Source organism: Xyrauchen texanus, chromosome 40 (genome assembly GCF_025860055.1).
Source record: "Xyrauchen texanus isolate HMW12.3.18 chromosome 40, RBS_HiC_50CHRs, whole genome shotgun sequence".
Classification (NCBI taxonomy): domain Eukaryota; kingdom Metazoa; phylum Chordata; class Actinopteri; order Cypriniformes; family Catostomidae; genus Xyrauchen; species Xyrauchen texanus.
Genome location: NC_068315.1, coordinates 14,784,501 through 14,795,698, shown reverse-complemented (window position 1 = coordinate 14,795,698; position 11,198 = coordinate 14,784,501). Strand labels below are relative to the sequence as shown.

The following is an 11,198-nucleotide window of genomic DNA, read 5'->3' as shown; positions in this document are numbered from 1 at the left end:
CTGGTAAATTACTTCCAATGGAAAAATACTACATGTACAGAGGCATTTCTGTAGTATAATGTATAACCCAATCAATATAAAATTGCTGCTTGTGCAAGATGGTTTCATCTAAACATGAACATTATATAAAAAACACAACAACAGACTGTACTACTAAGGAACACATAAGGACTCTTAAAGATACTTAAAAGGAATAGTTCACACAAAACCACTCATCATTTACACACTCATGCCATCTTAGATGTGTATGATTTTCTTTTTCTGCTGAACACAAAGATTATTAGAATAATATTTCAGCTCTGTTGGTCTACACAATGCAAGTCAACAGAGTCTAAAATCTTGAAGCTCCAAAAAGTGCATAAGGGAAGCATAAAAGTAATCCCTATGACTCCTGAGGTTAAATCCGTCTTCAGTAGTGATATGATAGGTGTGGGTGAGAAACAGATCAATATATTTTACTATACATTCTGTGTGCAATATGCACAAAGAATGCAAATTGCCAAAAACAAAAGAACTCTTCAGAGAGAAGAGCGCATTGGATGGCTTTTTGAAAGTGGAGATTTATAGTAAAAACTTAAATATTGATCTGTTTCTTACCCACACCCATCATATTTCTTCAGAAGATATAGATTAAATCACTTGAGTCTTATGGATTACTTTTATGCTGCCTTTGTGCTTTTTGGAGCTTCAAACTTCTGGTTACCATTTACTTGAATTGAATGGACCTAAAGAGCTGAGATATTCTCCTGAAAATGTACATTTGTGTTCTGCAGAAGAAAGAAAATCATACGCATCTGGGATGGCATAACGATGAGTACATGAGAATTTTTATTTTGGGGTGAACTATGCTTCACATGCCAAGAGTTCAGTTGTTCAGAAGGTTCCAGTTGCTATGTATTACATATTAGGTGACCAATTTACTTGAATGTTGTCATGAATCATTGTTCACTTACAAAATATATTAGACAGGCAAGTAGCTGCATCCCATAATGATCCTTGCAGTGAATGAAGGATGCCACCAATATTATTTCCAAGGAAACTCAAAAAGAATTTCTGGGTCTGTGTCCAGCACTTTGCTTTTAAAGCCTCACCCTAAATGGTCCTCATGAAACTATTAATACATAGTTGCCATTACTTTCCAGCAGACACATTAGAATGCTGAAAGGGGAGCTCTTTCCATATGGTCGGAATACCAGCATAGCTCTGTGAAAAAAAATGTCACATCACAAGCCAAGCAGGAAAGCACAGAGGCCTAAATAGATACTGACAGGGCACACCTGAGATCACATGCCAAAGCTTTTATGAGGGTAACTACTGTACTTCCAACAAAAAGATGGCATTTGTGCTAAAGTACCCCATTTTTGGAATTATAAGAATATTGGATTTAGAGCAAATGTACTTTAGATTAAATATAGAGCAGATATGTGCGTGATGAAAAATTTCTGCCACAAAGGTATTACAGATGTAGCTGGTGGGTTGTAAATAAACAACATAGGATACAAAACTATTTCTTTGGGGAGTTTTATCAGACGGATGTTAAACAAAAAAGAAAATAAATAGCGGTCGATGGGGCCATATACTAATATATATATATATATATATATGAAAAGATGATAAATTTCAGTAAAATGGAACACACTAAAATGAAAAAGGGGCTAATTTAAATATGGTACAATGAAATACATTAAAGAAATACAAAAAAATAAAAATACGGTAGAGGCTAGTCCTCGCATGTTCACTAAAACGTGGTTAAACTCCACACATGCAATCCATATGTATCCCAAAGAATTCTCAAACGATGAACTAAACCAGGAGCTCTCTAGCACCATGTATGTTCTCACGTCTCTAACACGAAAGAGTGCTGGAAAGCAGGTGTCCCAAAACTCTGGTTCTAAAAGGCCACGTCCAATTTATGACTAGTTAAATTACAGGAAATTTCTCAACTTGGCTACATAGACTTGACAGACTCCAATTAAGAGTATACTTTCCCTCTGTGATCAGCTTATACAACCTTTCAATTTTTATTTCTTGTCTTTTTTTGTGTGTATAGAATCATTAAGAATGCTACCATTCTAGCCATGCATATCATGCATACTGAAAATGTATTGACATTGGTTGCAAGAAGATTATCTTTGGTCCCTCTGATTAAGAATGATTTGGTTTCATGCACAAACAAATCTAATTTAAAAAAAAATGATTAAAAAAAAAGGTACATTATCCTTATTTAGAATGCCACTTTTTTATATAAAACCTAACATTATATTGAGTATGCGTATTAAACAAGCCTTAAAAAAACATTAAATGGCACTACTTTCAGTAATTTATCATGTCCTTAAGTTGATATCTAGGCTGGTTTAAAAAAATCCCAAAAAGGTGTGCTTTTGTTTTTGTATTCACAGTCCAAGCTGTTTTTCTGCCTGCTCCCGCAGTCTGTTCTTCTGGACCTAAAAGAGAGGTGAAGAAAACAATCTCACTACGATTAAAGGGTTCAATCTGTCAACAACAAACCACAAGCCTTTAAAAGCCAAGGTGTCATAGTAGATCTTATGGCCCACTCTTAAATGCCTGAAACCACTTCAGTGTGTTTCATGCAGACGGGGAAATTGCTTAAATTTCTTCTGTCTAGAGACTGATGTGAATCAGCCAAAAAACACATTTTTACATTTTCTTCATATTTTACATAATGTACCTATAAAGACAGAGAAAAGAGTGGTGAAGTCCAAGAGATTAATTTGGGAGAGAGCAGGTCTGTAAATGTTCAAAATTAAAAAGGACTTTATCTGGACCAAACTAATCAACTGCAACATAACTGCAAAAAACACTGTCCTAATCAGACTCAATCCAATACAGTGACAGGTAATAAAAGCCATTTTATTCTATATAAATCCAGCAGCAAACAGCGTCAATTTCCCAGTTGCTTGGTTTCAATATCTACGGCATCATTCTGGCTAGCCCCGCTAATCATGCAATCTTATTGGTCCAAAATCCTTCTCTACATAACTGTACATTAATCATTAAATATCTACTGATTGGCTGTGCTCATGTCATGCTATAGTTCATATTATCTCAGTATTGCCTAGAATCTTTGCACTTACCTTGCCTGTGACCGTTAGAGGATATCCCTGGACAAACATCACGTAGCGTGGCACTTTGTAATGAGCGATCTGCAAAAACAACAGTAGTAAATTAATGGTAAACTTCTGCATTAAGTTGCACCCATGTGCTGGTTTGGTCAACTTCAAGCATGTAAATGAGAGATACGGTTCTGACTTTTCCCTTGCAGTAGGCCTTGATCTCCTCTGCAGTGCATTCCTGGTCCACATTCAGTTTAATATAAGCACAAACCTCCTCTCCCATTCGCTCATCCTTCACTCCAACCACCTATTTGGGAAAATGTAGTTACATTTAGTTCACCAAAAAAGGAAAATCCTGTCATCATTTACTCATTTTGTTCCAAACCCATATAACTTTATTTTGTGGAACACAAATGGAGATGTTATGCAGAAGGTTCAGTTTCAATCACCATTCTGTTGTATTGAAAAGATATGCAATAAAAGTGAATGGTGTCTAAGGCCTAACATCTCCTGTGTACAGGTTTAGAACAACTTGAGGATCTGTAATGGCACAACTTTCATTTTTCATGGGTGAACCATGAAGCAGATAGACTCATTAAGTGCTAAACATACAGTATATATAAATCCTGTCTCTGGTTAACATTGTTAACCTGTGCTTCCTGAACTTTAGGATGAGTGTGTAGGTACTGTTCAATTTCAGCAGGGTAGATATTCTCGCCTCCTCGGATGATGAGGTCCTTGATGCGTCCTTCTATTTTGCAATATCCATACTTGTCCAAACTGGCAATGTCACTGTATTATATGACAAAGTGAGTCAATGAGGACAACTTTAACTGCAATTGTTTAGAAGAATCAATCCTGAATGTTCAGTTTATAATAAGAGAGGGAATACCGTATGCGCTTACCCAGTTTTGTACCAGCGCTCTTTTGTGATGCACTCACGGGTCTTTTCCTCATCTTGCCAGTACTCCAGCATCACGCAGTAGCCCCTGATCATCAGCTCCCCCTGAGCGCCGAGAGGCACGATCAGCCCTGTTGTAGGGTTCACTATTTTGGCCTAATGAACACAGGAATGTACCACATCCATTCAGAGGGGAGAAACCAATTGATATCATTATGCATGCACACTATCTTTATTTCAAAGTGAGTGTTAATTGACCTCAATGTGGTGGGTTATACATCCAATGGTCTGCGTCTTCCGCTCTATACTGTCAATTGGAAAGCCGCAGAATGTCACAGGGCTGTTTTCGGTCGTCCCGTATCCAATCTTTTCCAAAACACAAGGGTGACACAATAAGAGTAAAACTTTTCACCATTTTAATTCATTTGTTTTCCATCTGGACATAAAGCATTATTCCAGCTCAATAAGTACACAAGTATTAACAGATTCATTACAGTAAGTGCTTTTATAAATTATAAACTTCACAGATTTGCATTTAAACCCTTCAAAAATTGGCCCCATTCACTTCCATTTTAAGTGTCTCAATGTAATCTGGCTTTCTAAAAAGAAAAGGAGGGACGATTCTAAATACATTTTTGTGGTTATCAACATTTTTCCACAAATGCTGTCGATTGAGCTTAATTTGTATTGTATCCGGAATATTCCTTTAATAGTGCACAATTCACCATTTTGAGCTCTACAAGTTCAGTGCAAAATTTGATGGTCGACGTTATCCCAGCATGATTTGATAATGTTCCAAAGAGCAGCTTGTGTGTGCTTCAATGGAAGCAATGACATCTGACCTTTTTTGTAAACAAAGGAATTAACATGGTCAATGCCATAAAATCCACTAAAATTCAAATTGTTCTTTTTTGTCATTTAACATACTAAAATATCTTTGTTTTCCATTTTATTTTTTTTTTTTTAATGTTTCAGCTTATTTCCAGGCTTAAATTAGATTTTAGAATCCCAAATTGTTACTATGGTTTCAGACTTTTGGACAACAATGCATATGTAATATTATGGCTTGTTTAACACTTCACACTGAATTCTATGCCTTCAAACACTTGTTGAATTTTAAAAGGATGTGATGAGGCCTTTTGATAGAATTTTATACAAACTGGTCTATTGGCATGCAGACTACCGAGTCAGCTGAATCAAGCCAGGCCTGGGCTGGGAGGCAGGTGAGGTATGTGGTGCACACCTGAGAACTGGCACACCAGCTGTTGTTTTGAATCCCATCTCTCTGTCCTCTATAGACTTTCAACAGACTGTTTTCCTGTACCGTTTTGGGCTAAGGCAAACTATCCGATTAATGAAGCCTTCCAGATAACTTGCACTGGGTGCAACTGCCGTTTACCCTACTAAATTACATGGTGAGGTAAGCCTATGTGCCATGCCAGACATTTAAATAGTTTTTGTTTGTAATATTTTAAGTGATACTAATTTGCGAGCCAGTTGAAATTTAACAAACTTCTTTAGGATTAACAAATTTAATGAAACTTAGTAAATACACAAAACATTTCAAAAGGATCTGGTATGCATTTCCCCTATGGAGATTACGTTGTATCCATACATCATTGGCTAGCCCATGGCAACCAGAGTGGCAAGCAGGCACTATTTGCAAAGCAACAGGATGCTCAGGATCAATCTAGTGTGAATGTGTACTTGAAAACCAGGATATACACTTTGCCGATAAAATGTTACATTTGTTAAGCAAACACTAGATTCCACCTAACCTGAAAGCAGCTGTCTTTCATAATCACACAGGTCGAGGGCAAAAACCTTGTAAAAAAAATAATAAATAATGGGGCTCCAGAGTACATTTAAATTCTTTAGGATTTTCCTCTCTAATACGGTACATATCTGAAATGAAATAGACATTTATGGAGGAATGTTAGAGGAACGTGCCTCTCCAAATGAAAATCTGCTCAGCTGACCAAAGAAAAAGCCTTTACATTTCCATTGTTATGACGTGTTACCAGCCAAACATCTGGCTGTGATTATATGTTATAAAACAGGCCACACAGGAGTGGCTGCTTTTACTCCTTCGGCTGACTAAAAAAACAATAGAAATGTCTGGCACGACACGCAGTCTCACCTTAACCACACAAGATTTGGCAGCACACAAGTTCAATTGTCCATATGAAATGAGAAACAGAGAATAAAATACAATCACATTTCAGACCTCTGAACAAACACAGGGATCCTTTCATGTTTTGCCTTTGCAGAAAGAGAACATTTATTTAGTCTTGAATCAATTTGAGACAAATTGAGACTTTTATGATAATACAACCTATTGGACAAGCAAGATGCCATTTTAGTCCATGCACACGCAAAACTTTTATTGGTGGCAGCAGGTGTTTTGGAGAAGTATAGAATAGAATAGGACAAAAATAAAACCGAATAGAATAGAACCGGACAGGATAGATTAAATTAGAAAAGAACACAACATGATAAAACAGAACTGAACCAGGATAAGATAGACCAAAACAGAATATAATGGATTACAATGGAAATGAACAGGACAAAATAAAATAGAACAGACAAGAAGTTAATAGAACAGAATAAAAACAATTGAACAGACAAGAAAACAATAGTATAGTTAAGAATAGATCAGAATAGAATGGAAAAAAACAGGACAAAATAAAATAAAATAGACAAGAATAGACTAGAAGCGGAGAGTCACATGACACCAAGTGAGGAGCGGACGTGCAAGCGACGAACTCTGCGCACTTTGCTAGTTTTTAATACTTTTTATGTCATAAACGGCTGAGATTCGATACACCCTGCTACATATCTGTTCTTTGATGTCAACATGGCAAATAATTAACAATCTTCAGGCTCTGGAGATATTAAAAGACACTTGCGTGCTCAAGCTGGTGCCTCGGATGGACCCACAGGCCAGGGACTCAGTTTGGATAGTGTGGCGAGAGAAATCCAGCGGCAACTGTCGAGCATGTTTGTGATGCTGACGAAAGTTGTTGCGGACTTAGAGGATCTTGCTGTAATACGTCGATCAATTACTGCCATGGAATGAAATTCTCCGAGTTGGTTACAAGAATCGGGGACGTCGAGAGACGGATCGATTACCTGGAGTCATCAGCGAGGGAATTAGCTGCTAATCTGCTAGCGACTTAAGTAGATTTGGAATGCATTTTGGAAAAAATGTAGGATCTGGTGAATCGTAATTGCCGAAATAACGTCAGAATTGTTGGAATTCCTGAGCATGAAGGCGGCAGAGATATGGTGAAATTCCTAGACGAGGCTCTTTCCGAGTCTGCTTGGCCATAATCTGAGGGAGACAGGCCTCTATCAATTCTGGCCAAATAAAGATCTCATGTTGCGTGAGGCGAGGAGAAAAGGTGGTTTTTCTCTTGGAAATCCACAGCAATTTCTTGTTCCAAGACTTTGCAAATTCGACAAGAGAGAAACGTGATCAATTCAAGGAATGCAAGAAACTCTTGCATCAATGGAAGTTCACTTTTGCACTGATGTTTCCAGCCAAACTGACAATAGATACTAAGGATGGCCGCAAAATATTTACATGCCCACAACAAGCATTGTCTTTCATAAAGACAATGGGGTGAGTAAACCATTTGGTGATTTTCATATGGCCCCCGAGTGAATTGACTCACTGATCATACACTCTACTATTGGAGGAAGCTGGCGGCATTTTTGTTTCTTTGCATGTTGGTACCGACTAGCAGCTGGAGTTTGTTTTGTGGAATAACACACCTTCGAGAAACTTTTGCATCAATACACTACAGTTCCAGGCCAAATTGAGAATATACACGAAGGATGGCCACAGAATATTTATATGCCCACAACAATCAATGTTTTTCATAAAATGAATGTCTGGGGAAGTCATGGTGTCATGGTTTCTCACGTACCTCCAAGTGAGCTTGTCTCACTGAACATACACTCGACCATCCGAGGAAGCAGGGTGCCTGGATGTTGAGTTGTGGTTGAAAAGTTTTGTTTTTTTGAGTATTTTTTGTAGGACATTGGAAGGATTAGGGCATCTGCTGCACTTGTGAAACAGCCAGCTCACTGAACATTTGCTTGACTGTCTGAGTGTTGGTTCTGAAATTTTTTTGTGGAAGAACACACCTTCGAGACAGTTTGGTGAATGAATCTGCACGTTCTTTTTGTTTATTTTTCCTATTGGCTGGAGTTTGTTTTATAGATTATTTTCTGTTATGTAATTCTGTCTCACAAAATTTGTACAGCAGCACCGGACTTGAGCAATCCAACAGCAAAGTTGTCGCAGGGTCTCTCATAGGCATACATAGACTATTTGAGTTTAGAGGGATGGACGCAGGGTTAATGCACACATTTTTATTTTTTCCTGTTTGTTTGGTTTGGGGGGAATTTCAGGGTTTATTTGTTGCACTAAAGGGGGATGTGGTCTTTATAACTTTATTTTTGACACAAAATATTTGTTTTCTAATATGTCAAAATGTAAAATGTTCATATGAGTGGATTGTCTCTCTTCACGTGGAATGTGAATGGGTTGGGGCACCACATAAAAAGAAGGAAGGTTATTTATTTTCTTAAACGTAAGAAACATGATCTAGTGTTTCTTCAAAAAAATGCATCTTTCCTCGCAGGAAGCTGAACATTTTTGGAAGATATGGGGTGGACATGTTTTCTTTAGTGCTGGCTCAACTAAGAGCAGGGGAGTCATTACATTTGTAAGTAAACATCTACAATTCAAATGTCTCAAACAGAGTAAAGATAAATTAGGAAGAATCATTATTGTTTTGCAGAAATTCAGGGGCAAAGGTTGATTATGTCTAATATTTATGCACATAACGCTGAATGTTGTCTGATGGCCTCAGAGAATTGGCCAGATTGAAATACAGATTTAATTATATTTTTTAACATTATGCAGAAGATGGTGTTTTGGCTATTCAGGGCAAGACAGTCATACTTTGACTGAATTGGAGTTATTTAGACCCCTAAATAAAAAAGTTTTGAACGATGTGGGCAGGTGGGCTTCATAAAATCTGTCCATGATTGGGAAGGTTAATGTTATTAAAATGAATTGTATTTCAAAATTCAACTACCTGCTTCAGTCTCTCCCTGTAGATGTCCCCATCAAAAGATACAAGGGAGTGCCTTATGCAGTTTAAGATTTTACATTGATTCTATTGGACCCCCTGCTGGCATTGCCAATCAGAAGATGGGGACACAGCTCATGTTTTTTGTGATACAAGAATTCTGGTTGAGGGTCCAGAGTATTATGGGTGACATATTAGTTACTCAAATCTAATTTTGCTAAAAGTACATGTATTTCTTAATATTTTCTACTGTTTTATTGTCTGTTTGTGAATTGCATTTGACCACTGGGGTATCTGTTTGTGTTGGGTGGGGGGTTAATGTTCTGGAGGAAGGGTTGTAAATAATATAATGTTATTCAAATATTCTGTTTTTTTTAATTATTGTTATTTTTTATATGTTATATGGAATCAATAAAATTGTTAATAACAAAAAGAATATACTAGAAGTTAATAGAATAGTGCCACACAATGGGGCTGAAAGAAATGTGCAAATACATTTGTTTGTACGATCATGAGACACATAAATTCAGTCATATGAAGAGTTAATTCTCTGGAATGCCTCAGTTTCTGTTATTGCAATTAACTGGTTGAAGGGGAAAAAATGCAAATATTATAAACACCACTGTGTTTGCATTGCTTAAGCCTTAAGTGAATCATTTTGCACTGCCTTCCTTTTCTCTGACTCACACACCCTCTCTCACTCAAGCTCACCTCTAGCCCTCTCTTTCCACAAACTCTCACACTCCCTCACTTTACTCTGAGGTTGTGTGGACCACTTTTGCTATATGTTCCCACTGCAACAGGCTCCCAGATTAAAGCAGAAAGAAGACCAAACAGACAGCATAAAGCAGTGGAAGGATTAACATAGTTTCATCATGCAGAGTTTCAGCATCTTACTGGTGGTGTTGTGTCTACAGCTTTCTATCCCTTTTGGGTTCACTGCACCAACTCAATGCCCAAGTCAATGTCACTGCCATGGGGACCTGCAGCATGTTATCTGTGACAATGTCGGTCTGAAAAAGATCCCTCGCATATCAGAGGCCACACGTCTCCTCAACCTCCAGCGGAACAACCTGGGAAACCTCCCAACCGGTGGCTTCAGCGAGATGAAGGGGCTCATCTCTTTGCACCTGCAGCACTGTCAGATCCGAGAGATCTCCAGCCAGGCTTTCAAAGGGCTGAAAAAGCTTATCTACCTCTACTTGTCTAACAACGAGATCACCAACATCAAACTAGGTGCTTTTGAGGACCTAACTGAACTCACCTATCTCTACTTGGATGGCAACCACATCTCAAGTCTTCAGAAGGGCATCTTTTCTCCCATGATCAACCTGTTTATTCTGCAGCTTGACAACAACAAGCTCCGTGATCTGCAGCCAGGTACTTTCACAGGTACAAATGATCTCCGATGGCTTTATATGAGTGGTAATGAGTTGAGCTCCATGCAGCCAGGCTCTCTTGATGAAGTGGAGAACCTGGCCATTTTAACCCTGGACCGTAACAAGCTGTCCACCTACCCTCTACTGGCTATGAGTAAGTTGCGTGTTATAGAAGAACTAAACCTATCCAAGAACCCTCTCAGCTTCATCCCCGACCACGCATTCCGGAGCTTTGGCCGCTACATGGAGAAGCTCCATTTAAATGGCATGGGCTTAGAGAAGGTAAGTCTCTGTATGACTGTTTATTTTCTGGATTATACCATTTAAGAGCCTAGAAAACATGCTAGATTAGGCAAATTGGATGTTTACCACTTGAATGTCACTCTGAAGTTGGCCTGCAAAGTTCTTGCCATATAATTGCTTGTTTGTGTTTCTGGAAACCATGCATCCATAAACAAACATTACATACCATCAGAGCTGACAATGCTAATCCCAATCAAACTAAAACAACACTGTAGCCTTTAGTTGTCACTGTTGCCATACAGCGATATATGGCTAAATGATTTCACACAGACCTGTACTGGTCTGTGAGTTTGACCATTTCCTTCAGAACTATAAATAAAATCCTCCTGATATTCTGTCCATTCTTTTTATACATTTAGTCCTTGAATTAGGTAACATGTCCTTTATGTAATGATGGAGATGTGTTGACTCCTGCAGGATATTTCATTCTGGATCA

The 11,198-nt window shown here is 38.0% G+C and overlaps 2 protein-coding genes across 2 annotated transcripts in view; one reads left to right on the top strand and one right to left on the bottom strand.

Moving 5' to 3' along the window:
• Nucleotides 1-1,997: 1,997 nt before the first annotated feature.
• Nucleotides 1,998-11,198, bottom strand: part of LOC127633173 (medium-chain acyl-CoA ligase ACSF2, mitochondrial-like) — a 233,500-nt gene continuing 224,299 nt past the window's right edge. Inside the window, exons 3-8 of the mRNA XM_052112049.1 lie at nt 4,234-4,342; nt 3,980-4,131; nt 3,725-3,866; nt 3,271-3,381; nt 3,096-3,164; nt 1,998-2,444 (exon numbers count right to left, since the gene is read on the bottom strand). Coding sequence (XP_051968009.1) covers nt 2,394-2,444; nt 3,096-3,164; nt 3,271-3,381; nt 3,725-3,866; nt 3,980-4,131; nt 4,234-4,342 — 634 coding nt within the window. The 3' untranslated portion in view covers nt 1,998-2,393. The remainder of the gene's footprint in view (nt 2,445-3,095; nt 3,165-3,270; nt 3,382-3,724; nt 3,867-3,979; nt 4,132-4,233; nt 4,343-11,198) is intronic.
• Nucleotides 9,738-11,179, top strand: LOC127633435 (chondroadherin-like). The gene has a single exon (XM_052112523.1). The coding sequence runs from the start codon at nt 9,956-9,958 to the stop codon at nt 10,784-10,786; it is 831 nt and encodes a 276-aa protein (XP_051968483.1). The 5' UTR covers nt 9,738-9,955; the 3' UTR covers nt 10,787-11,179.